At 35.8% G+C, this 21,984-nt stretch overlaps 1 protein-coding gene and 1 long non-coding RNA gene across 9 annotated transcripts in view; one reads left to right on the plus strand and one right to left on the minus strand.

The window, feature by feature from the left end:
* LOC150054578 (uncharacterized) overlaps positions 1-14,244 on the minus strand; it is a 54,388-nt gene extending 40,144 nt beyond the window's left edge. The window contains exon 1 of the long non-coding RNA XR_016537562.1: positions 14,016-14,244. This is a non-coding gene — a long non-coding RNA (uncharacterized LOC150054578). The remainder of the gene's footprint in view (positions 1-14,015) is intronic.
* Gphn (gephyrin) overlaps positions 1-21,984 on the plus strand; it is a 337,298-nt gene that overhangs the window by 269,924 nt on the left and 45,390 nt on the right. For all 8 annotated transcript variants that reach the window (XM_090344303.1, XM_090344305.1, XM_090344307.1 and 5 more), the window contains 5 exons: positions 6,617-6,672; positions 8,664-8,783; positions 12,949-13,007; positions 14,154-14,307; positions 16,897-17,018. In XM_090344303.1, coding sequence (XP_090200429.1) covers positions 6,617-6,672; positions 8,664-8,783; positions 12,949-13,007; positions 14,154-14,307; positions 16,897-17,018 — 511 coding nt within the window. The remainder of the gene's footprint in view (positions 1-6,616; positions 6,673-8,663; positions 8,784-12,948; positions 13,008-14,153; positions 14,308-16,896; positions 17,019-21,984) is intronic.

Genomic DNA, 21,984 nt, shown 5'->3' on the forward strand with positions numbered 1-21,984 from the left:
GGATATTACAATAAAATGACCAAGAATTATTTGAAAATTAGAACAAACAGCTACAATGGATGAAATGCTAGTGACAAACAAGTCTGTTTTTTATGTTCTTGTAAAATAAAATAGAGAGAGAAAATAAAATTTTGATGTAAAATTTCTCTCAGAGAATGATATTCTGTGGTTTTTACAAGAAATAAAAGCAGCTCAATAAAAAGAAACTATTATTCTGAGTTTTCCTTGTGCCAGAAAATTAGCCTATATGAGTCATTAAAAGAGTTTTTCTGGTACTGTAGAATCTATTCAAGAAAATTTTGTATAAAATTATATGCTATATCTCATTTATTCTTTTGATTCAAATGATGTTGTTTTTATTTTTTTCTCAACAAACTGTCTCTAATGATTTCTCATGGTATTAAAAAAGAGAGAGACAGTGAGATTTGTTAGCTGCTGATTTACATTTCTTTCCTACATAATGTTGCTAGTTTTCTAAGATATGTAACATTTAGCAGAGACATAAAACACAAGGTAATCTTTGTGGCTATAGGTACATCACAAAGTTGCAATGAATGTTCTGCCTTATAATTCAAATAGCAAAAGTCTTCTTTAAACAAAGAAATATGGTTTTAGAACCATATTTTTCCTTTTTCAGCTCATCAACTTTGTCTATAATTCAGGACCATGAACTCTACTAGTTACTTAAGGTATTTTTTTTCTTTGAAGGTAAATCCATTCATTGCTCTTTTTATTGCTATTACCTGAAGTCTAGACAGTATTTTTGTTTAAAGAAAAAATCCTTGAGGCAGTTGTAGCTCTCTACCACTTTCTATTTCGTGTACCTCCTCCCTTCCACCTGTTATCCTTTACTCAGTTCCTTTCTCCCCACTCCCTTTATTCTCCCTTTTTTCTTCTCCTCTGCCTTTGCCTTAGGCCTTCCAGTAATAACCAGTGGCACTCGTGAGCATTCCTAACCCTCTAGGTGTAAAGAGGTTGCTAACTTGCTCTGGATCACTACTAAGCATTAGCCAGTATCCTTCAGAAACATTTGGGATAAAACTCCAAACCAGTTGGAGGATCACTTTCTTTAAGGTATGTGGGCTGAAAAACAAAAATAATAATAAAATGACTAAGGAAAAAAGTAGAGATAACCTTTTAACTATTAGATAGAAAATATAAAGAATACAGGAATCAAATAATAATGTCAGAAATAATAGGAAGTCCTAACAGTCTAAACTCTGAATGGAGGAAGAAGAATTTGGAAGATAAATTTAGGAAAATTAAAATTAAAGTAACATATTAACAGTCAGAATCAATATGTATATATATATTCTTTATATTTTTGAATTTTTTTCCTCTCTTAAGACCAAGCTAATTTTGATGTAGTCACATAGTCAGATAAAGATGTGAAAGCAACTTATAATTACTGACTAGATGTTGATAAGATCAAAATCTCTCACAATCCCACGTTTTAACTTTTTGGAAAAGTTCAGTTTGAAAGGCATTTCCCTTCATAACTTGTTTTGGAACCATTTAGAAAAAGAGAGTATTTGAAATTATTTCGAAAGCCTTGTTAACATGCAAATTTTATAGAAAACACACACACACACATATAGATAGATATAGATATATAGATATATATAGTGGATGAACTCTGCCTGGGCGCTGTCCCTGAGCTCTTCAGCTTATGGCTACTGCCCTACCTTTGGGCCTGGGTGTTGTCCCTGAGCCTTCAGCTCCAGGCTACCGCCCTACCCTTGAGCCAAGCCCCAGTTCTCATTTTCTGGAGGTTAATTGGGTCCTTTTGTTCCTTGGGCTGGCTTTAAAACTTGATCCTCAGATCTCACCCTCCTGAGAAACTAGGATTACAGGCATGAGCCACTTGATAGACTATATTAAGAAATATCCTGACCATTTGAGTAAGGGGAAGTTTTTTTAGGTTTGTTTTGTTTTTACTTTACATTTTTATTTTAAATATTTATGGAAACTTAGTTTAAAAACTTTAAACTGCCTATTATGTAGCTGCCTAGCCATTACTAAAAATTTATGAGGTCTAATCCATATCTAGTATGTTAGACTGCAGTAAAATAAATTTAGATAGTCCACAGCCATTCTGAATCAGAACCAATTCTTATTCTTTCAGTGATATTCATGTATCTGGGCTTATGTTTTATTTGAGTCCTCTCCAGAGTGGCATTCTGTTATCATTACCTTCTGCTCTAGGAAGGATAGCTTTGATGAAGAGTACCTAGTGGTATGGAGATTACCTACATGAGCAGATAGAATAATAATTCAGTTAATTCCAAAACAGTTAAAATATAGTAGTCAAAGAAATAAAGTACTTCTTTTCCACTAGTAACAATAAGTAAGCATTATCCCCTGGAAAAGAATACAAAATAATTTTTCACTTATTCAACCTACTCCCACCTACTGACTGCCCATAATAAAGCACAGCAGATTTTAAATTCAACACAATTATCTAATTTGATACTTCAATTTGATACTTCAAAATAAGTTTGATCCCCTTATTCTAGTCACATCATCTTCCTTTGTCACCTTCCTCACCCTAAACCTTCCTAGAATCTTAATTTTGGCATACACAAAGTACCTGTTGCCCTGTTCCTATCCTTCAGTCTTAACTATAGTTTCAAAAACAGTAAACAGGGGCCAGGAGTTTGGCCTAGTGGTAGAGTGCTTGCCTATCATGTACAAAGACCCAGGTTCGATTCCTCGATATCACATACTTAGAAAAAAAGTCGGAAGTGGTGCTGAAGCTCAAGTGGTAGAGCTCTAGCCTTAAAAAAGTGCTCAGGCCCTGAGCTCAAACTCAGGACTGGCAAAAAAAAAAAAAAGACAGATTGTTAATTCTTCTGTGAAAGACATTTCCTAGGGTTTCTAAAGGTTATGCTATTCGTATAGGCCTCCATTATTTTGTTCTAATATGATGAAATTCCATATTGTTTAAAATAAATGAATATCTATATAGTCTTGTAAGAGGTTTAAAAAGAGATAACATATGGCTGGGAAATGAAAGATATTTCTATGACAATGATTTGGGGATACTTATTTTCTGTACAGTTGCTATCTACTGATTTCAATTTTATTAACAAATGATATAACCATAAATCTTTAACTAAACAGGTGAACATTAATGAAACAGGGAAGAATCCAGTGCCTGTGCCTCACATCTGTAAACCTAACTATACAGGAGGTTGAAATCCAGAGGAATGCAGTTTGAGACTAGTCTGGACAGAAAACTTGACACTTCCCAAAATACCAGCATAAAACAGGGCTAGAGGTATGGCTTAAGTTGTAGAATGCAGCCAAGCAAACGTGGGCACTGAGTTCAAACCTTGTCATCTACACAAAATAAAAGGGACAGTTTCAAGCATTAAGCTTTATGAATCAAAAATAGCAGTCTAAGGAGCAGCAGCAGCCATAGTCAGTAGCTTGATCTCAGACCTGCTAAATCAGAAACTGTTTTTACAAGATCCACCAATTAATTGGATACACATAAGTTTAGGAAATACTGTCGCAGAGTAAATAATAAAAGTGACTCCTCTGTAGTTCCAAGAACCATCTATATAGCTTCTTGGATAATTATTTCTTTGCTAGCAATAGTCACACATGGAAAGATAGAAAGAAAAATAGAAAATATCAAATGAGGAGTTATTCTCTCTGGATTCTTTCCCCAGATGGTACACCTTTCCTGATAACCTTGCTTCTTAAAATCACTAAAGCGCTCTTTCAGATATCTACCTCTCTGAGATCCAATACTAAGTTTTCTTCTAATTTACATAAGTTTTCATCATTCGGTGATGTATGAGCATGTATGCACAATATTGATGGCAACCTTTTGAGTTCAGATGGGTAAGGAAAAAGAACCAGAGAAAAGACTTGAATAGAAAACTATTTCAAAAATCATATTAAGTGAGGTAAGCCAGACTCAAAGGAACATAGGCTCAGTGGTTTCCCTCATTTGTCATAATCGGTAGAAACCTTGGGCTCTCCTAGTAGAGATTTACAATAGAACAAAACCTAGATACATAAGACCATACAGTATGATGCTAAATGAAAGGACCTCCAGGATATAGAAACAAGAGCCATATGAGTAATTGTTGTCCTTAATGTACTATGTTATCTCTCATATCTTTTGCTGTCCCTTGGTTATTTCATATTGATACAGTATTTCACCTTGTTATCTGATATATTGGATATATGGGTATTTGGTTATTTGAAATCAGATAGGGAAGGGGGGAAAACAAGAAGAGGGGTGGAGATGAGGGGAGGGAAATGGGGACCAAGACATGAGAAAGGGTATCAATGTATGTGAAGTAATGCACCTTCTATCTGGTGAATATAATGTAACCTTCTATTAATTACAATAAAAATATATGGAAAAACTTATTACTAATATTAAAGTAGACAAATAACAAAGAAAAGTATTTCAAAAGATAAAGCTTCTGCAGAGCTCATAATCTATTTAAAGTGATTAAATACATTTATGAAATTATTTTTAAAATTTTGCAAGGTATAATAATAAGGCAATTTGCAAACTTTCCTACCAATATTATGGAAATTTCTATTTTTTTTGTTCTTTTAACAAGAACTTATTATCAACAATAAGCTAGTCTATAGTAGACAAAATGACAGTATCTAAATTACACAGAATCAAAGCAGTCTCTCTAAACATTCTTTTTTTTTCTTTTAACAGTATTGGGGTTAAAACTCAGGGGCCTTGTCCTTGCTAGGCATATACTCTTAACCACTTGAACCACAACTTAGACTAAACATTCTTATGATAAAAATGTACATTCAGGTTTCAAAGAAAATATACTTGTATCATCTGTATAATATGCATAGAAGAATAGCAGATATAGAACTTTATGTTGGAAATTTTATGTGTACATACAAAAGAATCTTAGGAATGCTGTTTATTCATTTATTGAATATTCTGAATATGTCACATTGTACATTTATTTAAAACATGCTCTATGGCAAATACTAGGGACTCCTTTGAAGCAAGTAAGCAAATAACTGCAAATATAATTGGAAGCCAGGCTACACTGGAGAAGTAGGTTACTCTTGAGGGGAAGAGAATCCCAGCAGCACTTCTTTTAAAAGGTGACATGAGCTCAGTCCTAAAACCTCAGAAGTCTTTAATCTGAAGGCTCTGATAAGGAAAGCACACCCCAAGTAGAGGAAGTAGAATGTCATAGAACTAAAATATCAGACTTCTTCGTATTTTCAGCAGCTACAACACTAGAAATTAATAATAGCTAGAGGCTGAGAGTGTGGCCTAGTGGTAGAGTGCTCACCTAGCATGCATGAAACCCTGAGTTCAATCCCTTAGTACCACATACATAGAAAAAGCTGCAAGTGGTGCTGTGGCACAAGTGGCAGAGCACTAGCCTTGAGCAAAAAGTATCCAAGGACAGTGCCTAGGGTCCTGAGTTTGAGCCCAAGGACTGGTAAAAAAAAATAGCTAGAGTATACAGTATTAAAATCACATAAAGAGCCAAGCATCAGTGGCTTACACTTGTAATCCTAGCCATTTAGGAAAGCTGAGAGCTGAGAATCATGGTCCAAAGCTATCCCAGGGAGGATACTACCAAATCTCCAATGAACCACCAAAAAGGAAAGCTGTGGCTCAAGTAGTAAAGTACTAGCCTTTAGCAAAAAGCTCTGGGAAAGGGAAAGAGGAGAAACGTCTAGTACATTTTTGCTTCTATATTCCAGCTCAGAAAAAGCATTGTTTCTGATATATTTTTTGGTGCCAGCTATGGGGCTTGAACTTGGGGTCTTGTGCTTTGGCTAGGCTTTTTTGTTCATATCTGGTTCTCTAATACTGGAGTTATATCTCCAGTTCTGGTTTTTGGGCTGGTTAATTGGCGATAAAAGTATTGAGGATTTGTCTGTTCAGACTGGCTTCAAACTATGATCCTCAGGTCTCAGTCTCCTGAATAGCTAGGATTACCGGCATAAGCCATTGGCACCCAGCTGATCCATTACTTTTAAGTGTTTTTAACTGTGCTAGTTATTAAAGGCTTAGATTTTTATTTAGCACTACTTGTCCCACTAACCAAAACTTGATCGAGGTACTTAATCTTTGCTGAGTTGCTTGTGGTATAACTCATTTTTCAAGTGTAAAATGAACTAACCATATATTTTTCCTACTTCAATTGGGTATCATAAAGAGTAGAAGAAGAAAATCTTATGAATGTTATGTTTGTAGAAAAGTAAAAGCATATAGACATGCCTAGTGATATATGTACAAACATATCCATGACTGTGTACTCACATATCACATATGCATGCACTTGGATATGATAATATTTAGGATATGCCAAAAAATCCTACTAGAAAAGCACAAGATGAAAATTATAAGAAATTTGTCTGCAGTGATACCAAGAAAGCATACAAGTATCAACACCTGTATTGGAAGTTACTGGATACCAAATATCAAACATAACAGCAACAACCATTGTCTAGGCCATGAATTCCAAACAGTGTTTCACTTTTCTGAAGACTTATCAAGCAATATGAGTAAAAATTTCAAATCCCAATACTAGCTCCTTGTTCTTTGCAATAGGTCCACAGTGATGCTTATTTCTGGCTCTGTTTCCTATTACAGCTGCTGATGGCCCAGGGGATCGTTTCATCATTGGGGAATCCCAAGCTGGTGAACAGGTAAGATCCCTAGTCCTCAAGGAAACTGAGGATTTCAGCATAATATAACTTTGAGCTTGAAATTCTAAATTTTTGTCAACGTTGTTGTAATGTTAGAGAACGATTAGGAGCCTGTCAATAAGATGAGTGGATGGTTCTCAGGAGGACCAAAAGAATAATTTCTTGATTTAAAGCACCTATATTGATTAATACGTGGTAAAATGTTGCTGATATGTCTCCACAGACATGCCTCAGGACAATTACTCTTCCTATTAAAATATTTTTCTGGGGGTCCAGGAGTTCAGCCTAGTGGTAGAGTGCTTGCCTAGCATGCACAAAGACCCAGGTTCGATTCCTCGTTACCACATACATAGAAAAAGCTGGAAGTCAGAGTTGCTTTGGGTTATATTTCCTTTATGGATCACGATGTTGAACATTTCTGTGTGTATTCATTAACCATTTGTTCTTCTTTTAAGATCCTTCTTAACTTGCCCATTAATTAATTGAATTGTTATCATGTTTAATATATGAGAAATTACTATGGATAGCAATCTTTTAATAAATGAATAAGTATAAAAGAAAAAAAAAGAAAAGGCTGGAAATGGTGCTGTGGCTCAAGTGGTAGAGCTCTACCCCTGAGAAAACCCAAGGACAGTGCTCAGGCCCTGAGCTCAAGCCCAGGACTGGCAAAAAAAAAACACGAAGTAGAGCTGTGGTTCACGTGGTACAATGCCAATCTTGAGCAAAAGTCTCTGAGTTCAAGCCCAGGACCTTCACACACAGACACACATACACACACGACCACCAATTTCCCCATATAAGCAATAGTCCAATAATGTTAAGTATATTCATGCTGTCATGTTGTAGTGACTTAATATTTTTAATACGTAGTAGACATCTTTGAAAATGTATCTTTTTATGCAGAAATTAATACTGTGTTGGATTTTTCTCTTAGAGAGTATTTGAAACATTCTTCTTTACAATTCTGTCTAGAGCCGCAGTGGCTGAAGACTATAATCCTAGCAACTCAGGAAGCTGAGATCTGAGGATCAAGGTTCAAAGCCAGCCCTGGCACAAAAGAACCTGAGACTTATCTCCAGTTAATCCCTAGAAAATGGGAAGTGAGGCTTGGCTCAAGGGTAGAGCAGCAGCCTTGAGCTAAAGAGCTTAGGGACAGTGCTCAGAATTCAAGCCCCATGATACACACGCGCACACACACACACACACACACACACACACACACACACACACACACACACACACACACACACAAGTCTGTCTAAATCATGGCCATAACAATTAGCTATTCTGAGTCCTAACCAAACTTAACACATGAATCTTACATTACATAAATATGAGTTTCTTCAATATAAAAGTTAACAGGCAGATCCTGTCTCATATATCATCTGTATAAGAGCATGTAAGAAGATCTTGTTTTTCAATTTCAAAAGAGGTGTTTAAGTTGGATCATTATAAAATCTTGTCATTTTTGTGATAATTTTTACTTAATTTGTTAGTCATTTGTATTAATTGATAATTGACCTAATAAGTTTTTTTAAGATTTTGAAGAGCAGTAATTAAGATAACTTTTATGGTTTGGTTTTTTTGTACCAGAATTTTAGCTAATAAACTGCTGAATTTGTCAAATATCAAAATGTCAGTAAATTGCATAAAATATTGTTTCCATATTTGTAATTTATAAGCTATTAGTTTTCCTAATGTACTCCTAGGTCACTTTACATTAAGAAAATTCACATGATTTTATTAGTGAAAAGCAAGTACAGTAAATAAAAGTGACAGATAGTTCCTCAAAACAAGACATGGAATACTCATTCTCTTACATATAAAAATCAAATAGACACCCCTTGGGTGTGACTGCACCTGTTTATCAGTTACTGTCTATTACTTTGGTCCAGAATAAGTAAAACCATATGAATCTTTCATTGTTTATAAAACTCCTATATCCCCTACAGAGGGAGTAATCATCGGTTTCTTTCTTGTTTTTCTTCCAGCCCACTCAGACAGTAATGCCAGGCCAAGTCATGCGCGTTACAACAGGTGCTCCAATCCCCTGTGGTGCTGATGCAGTAGTGCAAGTGGAAGATACCGAACTTATCAGGGAATCGGATGATGTATGTTACAATCAGGTTCCTATGGCAATATTGCAAGTCACCCCATGATTTGTTTTATTATGTTTGGGTGTTAAATTACTGTGATATGTAAGAAATATGTGGGTAAATAAGGAACTGACTTAACCTTGAAAAATCTTTTGTCATAGGAAGAGGAGTTTTTACGCTATTATCATACTGGAATTTGAAACATGTTTAACACAAGAAAATTCCATGCAAACAGAAAAAAAGAAAGAAAGAAACTGCCTCACAACAGAAGAACAGTATTAATGTTGTATTTCTTCTACCTGAGAAGTTTGTCATTGACACTAGCTTCTTACAAAGTATGAAGGTTAGCTGAGCACTGATACCTCATATCTCTAATCCTAGCTACTCAAGAGATTGATAACTGAGGGTTACAGTTCAAAATCACCTCAGACAGGAAAAGTCCATGACACTCTTGTCTCCAGTAAACTATTCGGAAAAAGCAACAAGTGGTGTTCTGATAGAGCACTAGCCTTGAGCACAAAGAAGCTCGGGGAAAGCATCCAGACCCAGAGTTCAAGCTCTAGAACCAGCAAAAAAAGAAAAAACAAATCAATACACAAGATTTTTTTTCTTTGCCAGTCCTGGACTTGAACTCAGAGCCTGGGCACTATCTTTGGACTTTCTCAAGGCTAGCACTCTACCATTTGAGTCACAGCACCACTTCTGGTTTTTTCTGTGTATATGATACCAAAGAATTGAACCTAGGGCTTCGTACATGCTGGGCAAGCACACCACTAAGTCACATTCCCAGCCAATAGACAAGAATTTATCAAAGTATATTTTGACAGGGTTTGGGGGGAGGGGTTGTTTTGTTTTGTTTTGTCATGGGACTTGAACTCTGGGCCTGGGCCCTCCTCCTGAGGAGGAGGAGGAGGATAAGGAAGAGGAGCAGGAAGATGAGGAGGAGGAAGAAGGGAAGGAGGAGGAGGAAGAAATTGTAATTGGCACTCTTACTTGACTTTGTGAAAAAGTTTAAAGTATCTTACATTTTTAAATTGAGGTTAAACAGAATATATATAATCTTAGGTTGGGTAGATCATAAAATTTGTCCATCCAAAAGACAGGCCATCTTTTTGGTCTGGACATTTTCTTATTCTTTTTTTTTTTATTGTCCGGATAATGTATAGAAGGGTTACAGTTACATTAAACAGATAGTAGGTGCATTACTGCTCACGCATTGATACCCCTTCTCATGGTTTTTGTCCCCATTTCCCTTCTCCCATCCCCTCCCAACCATCTTGTTTTCCTCCCTTCCCTTTCCTATTTCAAATAAACAAATAAACATATATACAATATACCAGGTAACAAAGTCAGATTCAATAACAACATAAGATTAACCAAAGGGCAACATAATATATTAAGAACAGCAGCCACTTAAGATAAAGCTCTTGTTTCCATATCCTAGAGATCCTTTAGTCTCATCCTATATGACCTTATGTACCTAGGTTTTGAACTATTTTAATCCTCTGCTAGCAGAGTCCTAGATATGTACTAATTATTACAAATGGGGGAAACCATTGAGCCTATGTTCCTTTGGATCTGGCTTACTTTACTTTGTTTTCCAAGTCTTTCCATTTCCTTACAAATGGAGGAATGTCATTCTTTCTGATGGCAGCATAGAATTCCATTTTGTATAAAAACCACATCTTCTGGATCCAATAATCTACTGGGGGGCATCTGGTTTGGTTCCATATCTTTGCTATAGTAAATAGTGCTGCAATGAACATCATTTTGCTAGTGGCTTTAGTACATCCTTGTTTCTGGACCTTTTGGTAAATGCCAAGGAATGGAATTGCTGGGTTATAGGGGAGCTCTATGTTTAGTCTTTTGAGGAATCGTCCTAGTGCTTTCCATAGTGGTTGAATGAGTTAACACTCCCACCAACCGTGTAGTAGTGATCCCTCCTGGCCACATCCCTGCCAGTATCTGTTGTTATTAGATTTCTTGATAATGGCCATTTTACCTAGAGTGAGGTGGAATATCAAAGTTGTATTAATTTCTTTTATGGCCAGAGATGTCAAGCATTTCTGCATGTGTCTATAGGCCATTCTTACTTCCTCCTCAGAGAAGTCTCTCTTTAAGTCTTTAGCCCATCTTTTAATGGCATGGTTGTTTCTTTGAAGATTTGTTTCAGAAAGATTCAAATTTTTTAGCTGTAGATGTATTTCAGATATGAGGCCTTTCTCTGTTGTATGATTAGTGAAGATCTTCTCCCACCCTGTGCCAAGGAGACCTAGTGTATCTCCTATTCCTTTTTGTAAAGTTTTCAGGGTATCTTCTTTTACCTCAAGATCTTTGATCCATTTGGAATTAATCCTGGTGTAAGGTGACTGAGAAGGATCCAACTTTAGTGTTCTACAGGTACTTAACCAATTCTGTAAGCACCACTTGTTGAAGAGGCTGTCTTTCTTCTATTCTATTTTGTTCCATCTGTTCTTGTGCAAGTGCCAAGCTGTTTGGGTTACTAGCTCTGTAATTGAGTCTAAAGTTTGGTATTGATATTCCTCCAGGATTGTTCTTTCTGCTAAGGATTGTTCTTGCTATATGGGGTCTTTTATTATTCCATATGAAATTTTAGATTGCTTCTATTTCCATAAAGAATGACATTGGGATATTGATGCGTATTGCATTGAATTTGTAGATAGCCCTTGGCAGGATTGCCAATTTTACCATGTTAATTCTTCCAATCCAGGAACATGGGAAGTTTTTCCACTTTCTCAGTTCTGCTTTAATTTCTTTTTTCAGGTTTTTAAAGTTTTCATCATAAAGGTCCTTTACATTCTTAGTTAATCCCTAAGTACTTTATTTTCTTTGAGGCTATTGCAAAAGGAGTTGCTTTCCTGATTTCTGCCTCACTCCTCTCGTTGTTGGCATACAGGAAAACAGTTGATTTTGAGGGTTACTTTTATATCTTGCTACTTTTCCAAAGTTTCAAATCGGTTCAAGCAACTTGGGAGTGGAGTCTATAGGGTTCATTAAATACAGAATTATGTCATCTGCAAAGAGAGAAAGTTTCACTTCCTCTTTCCCTATTGCAATCCCTTTATGTTTCTTGTCTTATTGCTCTGGCTAGGAATTCTAATATTAAAGAGGAGTAGAGAGAGTGGGCATCCTTGTCTCATTACAATTATAAATGTAATGGCTTTAGCTTTTTTCCGTTAAGTATAATGCTAGCTGTAGGCTTGTCATACACAGCCTTTAATATACTGAGGAATGTTCCATGGATTCATAGTTTCTCCAGAACTTTTAGCATAAAGGGGTGTTGAATCTTGTCAAATGCCTTTTCTGCATCTATTGAGACAATCATGTGATTCCTTGCTCCTGTTGATGTGATGAATTATATTAATTGACTTGTGTATATTGAACCAGCGTTGCATCCCTGTGATGAATCCTGTTTGATCATAGTGTATAATGTTTTAGATTGGACATTTTCTTTTTAATCACCTTCTTACATGTAGGGCTTACAAAATTCAACTCTTGGCATACAGATCACATTGCCTGCTGCTATAGCTGTCGAAGCAGAGATTTATTGGCATAAAGGAAGCCAGCAAAGCATTGAAATCCAGAACACACACATCCTGAGCCTGACAGATGACTAGATAGTTCTAATGTCACACTATTATTCACAACCCATAAGTGTAAAGTTAATTATCACAGTTTATAGTAATCTACCACCAGACATACTATAAATTTTTTACTGAAATATCTGAGGTATTTGGGAACTTTGACACGGTTTTGAACTCATGATTCATGGAAACAGAAAATAAAGGTTACCTTCAGTTATCTTCATGAATCTTATTTTATCTATTAGGGTAGGTCTGGGTATGTATCACAATAATAATACTTATAATTTAATAATTTAATAACATTACTTGCAAAGTAAGATTCTATATTTGAAGTAATATATTTTCTAAACCATGAAAAATAAAGAAAATATTGGTTGATTGATTAGCACCAAACCTAAGTTTTTAGGAACCCGTATTAGAAATTTATATTTTCAGAGTTAGCAAGTTGTTTTCTGTTTGTTTATATTTTTATATATTCTGAGGCTGACACTAAAAGTACTTAAAAAGCTAAATTGTTTTCATCAAAAAATTCTATTAGATTGTTGCCTTTGAAATTATAAGACTTCATTTTATAGGGCACTGAAGAACTCGAGGTACGAATTCTGGTGCAGGCTCGTCCAGGCCAAGATATCAGGTAAGTTCATTACACAGCCATGTGTAGCTTTTGTAACTACATGATCATAAGCTCAAAAGAACATGGCTATTACAAATTCACTGTCAAGTCAATTAACTATTTGCTTTCAAGTTTTAAAAACAAGAAACACCATGAATTTTCAGAATTTTTATATTCCATGTCTGCCCCACTTACTTTTTAATGAAAAGTAATGATGTGGATAAAATGTTTAAAAAAAAAAAAAACATGAGCCGGGCGCGGTGGCTCACGTCTGTAATCCTAGCTACTCAGGAGGTTGAGATCTAAGGGCTTCGGTTAAAAGCCAAGACTCTTATCTCCAATTAAACACTAGAAAACAGGAAGTGGAGCTGCTGATCAAAGGGTAGGATGGTACCCTTGAGCTGAAGAGCTCAGGGACAGCACCCAGACCCAGAGTCCAAGCCCCACGACCCATCAAAAAAAAGAGAGAGAGAAAGAGAAAAAGTAAAGTAATAAACTCAAATAACCCACATCAAGCCCAGGTGATCCAGAATTACCCATCTTCACCCCCTAGATAATCCATAAATTGCTATTAACAGAGGATCCTAGAATCAAATATTTACAAAGTAGTAGATAACACATCCTCTACAACTACCCTTAATAGGGACATAATTTGCTATTTCTTATGTACAAAGGTAAGGCTACTCTTTTGCTATAATAGTGCATAAGCTTCCATTTTCCTTTACAAGAGGAAGTTTACCCAGATGTCATTAATATTGATTTGCCTAAAATCACTTTGTAACAAATTGTATTTCATATATTCTATTTCCTACAAAGCTAATGAGTTATTCATGCCTCTAGGTATCTTTGAGGTTTGAAACTGATATTTTTGACTATAATGTAGTACAACAAAATCTTTAAAGTAATTTTCAAACACAACAAAATCTTTAAAGTAATTTTCAAACACAAAATAATATATTCCTGTTTAGAAATAATAGATACATAAAAGTCTCCTGTAGTTTGATATCTTTTTAAGTTACAACCACTTACTTTAGAATCTTTTCAGTGTTTTTGTTCCTGCTTCATCTTTATTCTTTTTCTCCCCTTGAATGTGCCTTCTCTGACATTGAAGAGTTGGGAAAATGTTACTTTTAGTCATACTATTAACGATTCTGCTTTGTCTTTCAGACCCATTGGCCATGACATTAAAAGAGGGGAATGCGTTTTGGCCAAAGGAACTCACATGGGTCCCTCAGAGATTGGTCTCCTGGCAACTGTTGGTGTCACAGAAGTTGAAGTTAATAAGTTTCCAGTGGTTGCAGTCATGTCAACAGGAAATGAGGTATGTATATATACATATATACATAGTTAAAAAGTAAACACTAGGAGAAAAGACTTACATGATAAAGGGATGTCTTACATCTGTTTTATGTTATAAAGAAATTATGGATCTTACCAATGGTATTACATTTTTGAAATAAAAGAATAACAATTTGGCCTCAGAATAGTTTAAAGATAAAAGATAAGATGAAGGAAATCTAGAGATGACACATTAAGAAATGTTCCCTTACATTTCTTAGGATGAATACTATATAGCCAATGACCTTTCAACACAGTGTACACAAAGAAAATTGGCTGTAATCTTTAGATATCAAACTGTAGAAGCACAATATTTATTTAGACAATGACTATCCTTATTGCTTAAGTGATGGACCATGTGTGGGTAGTATGGATAGCCCATACTTTTTGTTTGAAATGCTATAAAAAAATGCTATATTGGGGCCGGGAGTTTGGCCTAGTGGTAGAGTGCTTGCCTAGCATGCACAAAGACCCGAGTTCAATTCCTCAGCACCACATACATAGAAAAAAGCCAGAAATGGTGCTGAGGCTCAAGTGGTAGAGCTCTAACCTTGAGAAAAGTCCAAGGATAGTGCTCAGGCCCTGAGCTCAAGCCCATGACTGGCAAAAAAAAAAAAAAAAAAAAAAAAAAAGCCCGCTATATTATCTTTAATCAACAAGAAACAGTTGGTAATCATTTTGTTGTTGATGAGATCTTTGGTTGATTCTTCTACTCTTAACCTAAATTAGTTAGGACTCTCTGATGACATAATGTAATTTTTCTGAATTATATTCTGTTCCAGGCATTATACTTCAATTGGTGATTTAAAAAAAAAGAAATAATTAAAGCATAACTGTCTTTCTCCTTGAAAGTTCCATAATCAGAAAAGAACCCCCTCCCACATACACACACAAAGTCATTTATTGTCAGAGACCAAAATAAATTTGCATTTACCTATTAATGTGGCTATAATTTAGCCAGACACAATGAAAGTTCCCCTTAAGTACTAGTTCTGCTTTCTGTTGATACTCTTATCTCCAATTAACCACCAGAAAAAGCCAGAAGTGGCACTGTGTCTCAGGTGGTAAAGCAAAAAGGAGCACAGGGACAGAAGTATTTGGGAAGAAAATACACAACAAAGAGAGCAAAAAAAGTTTAATATTTGAAAGCTGAGAAGATAATGGCATCATTGATGATAACAAAAACAGTTAAAATTTAATATGTGGTACCCAGCACAAGATAGTTTGTTTCACTCTGTTTTTCCACTCTTGTGTGTTTTAACTGTACTAAATTCCAATCATAATTACCAACATGATTGGAAGTATATAATAGAACATAAGATATAATTATAAAGAAGAAAATTTCTGTTTCTGTTCGTATTTATATTAGTATATCCATATAATCCAATGCTTAATTCTGTATTTTCTTCAAAATTACTTTAAATGAATTATATATCCCACACCATCCTTGAACCAGCTATTACTACTTCCTATTTCCAGATAAATTACCCATCTTCCAATAATTCTAATGATTGTTATACCTAGAACTATTTTAACAAAATAACAGAGAGGAAACCTGAATGGGAAATAAATCACCCGTATAGCAAAGAGAACCTTATTTACTTTGTGGTCAGTACTCAAAAAAATAGCATAAACACACAATATTCCTTGTAAAATAACTTGTATGATGAAATTAGAGACCCAAGCCTTTGCTTTTATAAACTATAATGACCTATCAGGCACTGTGACCCACATCTGTCTTCCTAGCTACTCAGAAGGCTGAGATGGGAGGATCAAAGTTTGAGGCCAGCCCTGGCCAAAAAAAAAAATCATGAGACCGTCTTCAACCAATAAATGCTGTCATCCATGTGTCACTGGTCTCAGTATTACTTCTCAGGGAGGTTTTATTTCTTTTGATCCAATTCTAAAAAGTTTGGAAGAAAAAGAAAAGGATCATTATTGTCTTTAGACCTGAGAATATCATATCACACATCTCTACCTTCGATGTTATTATTGAAGCCTAAATTGGAAAACTGAGAGAAAAAAATAGTTGTTTTATTTTGTTGGACAATAACTAATTACAAGAAGGGGTCAGTATCTCAGCAGCATTATTGTCAAAGTATAGCTGAAGCTGCTGTGATCTTTGGCCTGCTGTTTAATCACAATTGGAATTTTTGCATTTTTTAAAACACTGGGGATATTTTCTCATTCATCTTTACTTCCAGTGCTTATTCAAAAATCTGTTGAGCCTATATTCTCCTGCATGCCTGATAAGTGTTTCCGGTACTGGAAGAAAAAGTAAAAATACATATTTTCAGGGCTGGGAGTTTGGCCTAGTAGTAGCATAGCATGCACAAAGACCAGGGTTTGAATCCTCCGTACCGTATACATAGAAGAAAGCTGTAAGTGGTTCTGTGGCTCAAGTGGTAGAGCTTGTAGCCTTGAGAAAGCCCAAGAACAGTACTCAGGCCCTGAGCTCAAGCCAAAACTGGCAAAAAAAAAAAAATACATCTTTTCATTAGTAAGAGACAACATTATTTTAAGAAATTTATTGGTTGTAGGTTTTTTTATTTTCTATTTTTTTGCTTTGTAGCTGCTAAATCCTGAAGATGACCTCTTACCAGGAAAGATTCGAGACAGCAATCGTTCAACCCTCCTAGCAACAATTCAGGAACATGGTTACCCTACAATCAACTTGGGAATTGTGGGAGACAAGTAAGTATTCATTTTACTTTTCAAAGTTATTATATAAATATGAAATTCTAGAGTATGTAAGGTGGTTGCTAGTTTAATTTTTACAAATTTAATTTTAAATTTTTTATTGAAAGAAATACTTGACTTTGCTATCAGTATATTAAGTTTACAGGATTCTTTTTATCCCAGTGAAACTAAAAATAGCATTTCAAGAAAAACATAACCGTATCTTTATGTAACCCAAGTTTCTCTTAGTTTTATGCACTTAAAAATGCAAAAGGAAAGCCGGGTGTGGTGGCTCATGCCTATAATCTTAGCTACTCAGGAGGCTGAGATCTAAGGATCAAGGTTCAAAGCCAGCCCAGGCACCAAAGGACCTGAGACTCTTATCTCCAATTAACCCCTAGAAAATGGGAAGTGGGGCTTGGCTCAAAGGCAGGGAAGTAGCCTTGAGCTGAAGAGCTCAGGGACAGCGCCCAGGCAAAGTTCAAGCCCTATGACCACCCCCCCCCAAAAAAATGCAAAGGGATGCACAGTGACTATAAACACTGTCTTTAAGAGCCATATTGCCCCATCTGCCAAGTTATCTCAGCCCTTCAGCGAATTCAGCAAACATTTCTGGAATCTCCAGTGGTGTGTTAGTGTAAAGAAAAGAAAGGCTTTGCTTTCCAACCAACCTGCTACCACATAACGGTGCTCAGCCATTCCTCACCAGACATTGTTTCCATTTTACTAGAAAGGTAGCTAGTTTTAATAACACTCAAACTTTTTGTCTCAACCTGGCTGAAACAAAATTGGATCAATCTAAGTGATATACCAAGATGTATCAGTCACCATAATGGCCTCTCTCATACTTATCACCACCCTGTCACTTGGTAAAGTGACCCACCATTCACAAGGAATGCTTTCACAACCTACTCTGTCAAAGCCATCATAGATAAAAGGGGACAGAATACAAACCTTCCACATAGATGACATCATACCAGTAACTTCTGATTTTTTTTCCTCCTGATTTTTTTTCATCTTAAAGACATTAGAGAAGTTGACTGAAGCATTTTAAGCATCATTTTTCTTTTAAGTCTTCACCATTTGTATCTACCTGAATGTTTAGCTCTAATGACGTTCTTAGCTAAATAACAAACCATGTTAGAGCCTCTGCTTCTGAAGCCAGTGTCTAAATTGCCCAATAAAAAGATCCCTAGTCTGAGAAAAGGAATAAAATGAATCCACTGAATTTGAAGCTGAACAATACCCTGTCCTTTCATATATGTTAATGTTACGTATCTAAAACCTGTCTTGAAGCAGGCATAGCATTTTGTGTGTGCTGGTACTGGGAATAAAGTTCTTAGGGTATAAAGTTCTAATGGCTTTTTCACTCAAGGCTGGTAGTCCTCCACTTGAATAACTCCTCCACTTCACCTTTTGTAGGTTAATTGAAGATGAGTCTCACAGATTTTGTGCTTGGGCTGGCTTCAAACCTCGATCCTCAGATCTCAGCCTCCTGAGTAGCTAGAATTATAGGCATCAAACTTTCATAGAACACAAAAATCAGCTTCTGAGAGAAAATCAGGTGAACATAAGACTTTTGAAAGTACAAGGATAGGACACGCAGCCCTGAAACTGCAGGAAATAAGCTCACCAGATTGAGTAGGAATAGTTCTCACCTAGTGATAGTATATCCCTGGCTCCAAGTCTATCTGCTAGCTCTAAAACACATAAAGTAAAAAGAACTTTTTAAAAATTTTTATTAAAGAATCTACATCATATTTCAAATGACGTGCTTAACAAACAAGTATTCAAGAAGGGAATCTCTATATACAATCACTGGCACTTAGATTTTAGAACATAATTAAAATTAGACTGAGGGTTTGTATGTCATAGATACATATTAATCTATATAATAAAACATGTCTATAGTCATAAATTTTTATGTCTATGTAATTGTATCTATATTTCTAATACCATGTTCATAGCATTGGGTACATATGGACCCAACGCTATTGAGTCCTCCCTCTTGTACTGTTTGGATCTAATAGCCACATCTTAAGGATACCATGTACCTTTTGTTTAAAAGGAACTTTTTAAAAATCATTTTCATCCTAAACTATTCTGGATTATAATTCTATCCATTCTTACTTTGTTACACTTTTGGTTTTGGTTAGGTTTGCTTTGATAGCTGGTCTAGAATTCACTTGGTCTCATGATCTTCCTTTCTCAGCCTTTCAAGTGCCTAGGCTAATTCCAGTGTTGTATTTTATTAAAGGTGCCTAATATAATGTACATATTGTCATTATCATAGTCTAAAGCCAGAACACTACTGAAAGGCTTTCATGTGATTTAAATTGTATGGGAGATCACATTCTTAATTTGTGCCCATGTTTTCTAATAATTAGTGTTGGTATTATATTTAGCTACAAAATGTATCTTGAAAACAGAATAAGGAACAATGAACTAGACATAGACAACTCAGAGAAATATACAACTGTTTACTGTATGTACTTTTATTTAATAGCAATATCTAATGTCAAACTGAGAACATTTTAGAAAAGAGATTTATATAAGTCTAGGCTTCATCAGTATTACAGTTTTATACTAAAGAAGCACAGAATGAATGCTTTAGAACACAGATGTGGGTTGTGGGAGGAAAGAATTTATAACTATTCTTATGAAAAAGTGTACTAGCAAAAAAAAGAGTACATTTACTCTACAGCTTGTTGAGATTCTGAAGGTTGCCTCCCTCGGCATTCTACTTCTTCCCATGTAGCCCTTTGCTACTAAAAGCACGTGGTAATATAACACAGAACATTCTGGGAGAAGCTCTCCAGGGAAACTAGCAGAGTCATAGGGTGAAACGCTGCCCTGTGTTTAAAGCAGGGATAGAAATAGCTCAAGAATGCCCGCAAATAAAGATTTTACTTTTCTAAGAAGCTCCCTTTTAATAGGAAGCCACTGGTTTGTAAATCATAAGAAGGAACAAGGTTGTAGTCAATTCAACCACATGTCTGCTATTAATTTTAGGTCAATTGAAATGCAAAGTTAAAACAGAGACCAGCTGGGTGTGGTGGTTCACGCCTATAATCCTAGCTACTCAGGAGGGTGAGATCTGAGGATCAAGGTTCAAAGCCAGCCCAGGCACAAAGAAAACCTGAGACTCTTACCTCTAACCTCTAGAAAATGGGAAATGGGGCTTGGCTTGTGGGTAGGGAGGTAGCCTTGAGCTGAAGAGCTCAGGGACAATGCCCAGACCAAGTTCAAGCCCCATGACCCACCAAAAAAATAAAAAAACAGAGATTCTGCCACTAGGTTAAGGACTAACAGTTCTATTGTTATCTTAAAAGGTTCAGGTGTTGAGTGTAGTGACTCTCACCTGTATTTCTAGCTGTTCAGGAAGATCAGAGGATTCTGATTTGAGGCCAGCAAACTATTCATCAGATCCTATCTCAATCAACAGATGGGGGCATATACTTGGGATCTCTGTTAGGCTAGAAGCATAGGTTGAGGATTGTAGTCTGAGGTCTATGCTAGGCAAAAAGTTAATAGAGGTGATGAACATCTGTCATCCAGCTTCTTTGGTAATAGAGAGACCAGTGATTTAAGGCTTATTTTTACCAAAAAATTAGACCCTATTTTAAAAACAAGCCAGGTATGTTGATGCACACTTAGGTCCCAGCTACTCAGGAAGTGGATATAAGGAGATTGTAATGCCCATGGTCAACCCCAGGAGAAGCACAATGACCTGAGCATTTCTGACAAGCTCCTAGGTGATATAAGTTGTAGGTTCGTCAAGCACAGGTTATAGTAAATACAAGCACATATCTGCTATGAATTCTAAGTCACCCACTATTGACTCTGTATATTCAATAATCAGTATGTATATTCTAAGTCAATAGTGGCTGACTTAGAATTCATAGCAGATGTGGATGCAAATTTAAAAGGAGCACCAAATTAAGAGGAAAATGTGAAGGCTACTAAACATATCACATAAAACTAAACAGTATTAGCATTAATTCATCTTCAAGAGAAGACGACGTTGATGATTTATGTATGTTAGCACCAGTAAAATGACTACAAAATTTAGTTGTTAGGCAACTTCACCACAGTGTTATATCCCTACCTAACAATATACTATTTCTGCATCTTGATCTTCCATATGTCTCCTCATGGCTTTCTGTCCAAATTCTTTAGGCCACTGACTCCCTGTCTTATGTCCCTACTCTAAATATTAATCAAGCCAAAATATTCCAAATTGGCACAAATGTATGAGAGTTTATACACTTTCAAGAACTGTCTCATTTAGAATGGGGAGAGGAAATGAGGAAAATTCCAAATGGACGTAGGAGGCTTTTAACCTTAAAAAATTAGAAAGCTGCCAAACCCTAAATACATAAGGACATATAGGATGAGGCCAAATTAATGGACCTCCAGGACATGGAAACGAGCTTAATTATGAATGACTGTTACTCTTTTTTTTGCATTTTTTATTGTAATTAGTAAAAAGGGTTACATGATATTTGCCAGATACAAGGTGCATTAATTCACGTACATTGATACCCTTTCACATGTCTTGGTACCCATTTCCCTCCCCCACACCCCCCCACCTGTCTTGGTTTTCCCCCCTTCCCTATCAAATTTCAAATAACCAAATACAAATAAATTCAATATATCAGATAACAAAGTGAGATACTATAACAATATGAGATAACCAAGGGACAGCAAAGGAGATGAGAGACAACATAGTTCATTAAGGACAACAATCATTCGTTATATGGCTTTTGTTTCAATATCCTGGAGGTCCTTTCAATTAGCTTCATACTATATGGTCTTATGTATCAAGATTTTGCTCTATTGCAGATCTCTGCTAGTAGAGCCCAAGGTTTCTACTGATTATGACGAATGAGGGAAACCATTGAGCCTATGTTCCTTTGAGTCTGGCTTACTTCACTTAATATGATTTTTTCTAAGTCTTTCCATTTCCTAACAAATGGGG

This window comes from Megascapheus bottae, chromosome 14 (genome assembly GCF_031878675.1).
Source record: "Megascapheus bottae isolate mThoBot1 chromosome 14, mThoBot2.hap1, whole genome shotgun sequence".
In the NCBI taxonomy this organism is placed as follows: Eukaryota; Metazoa; Chordata; class Mammalia; order Rodentia; family Geomyidae; genus Megascapheus; species Megascapheus bottae.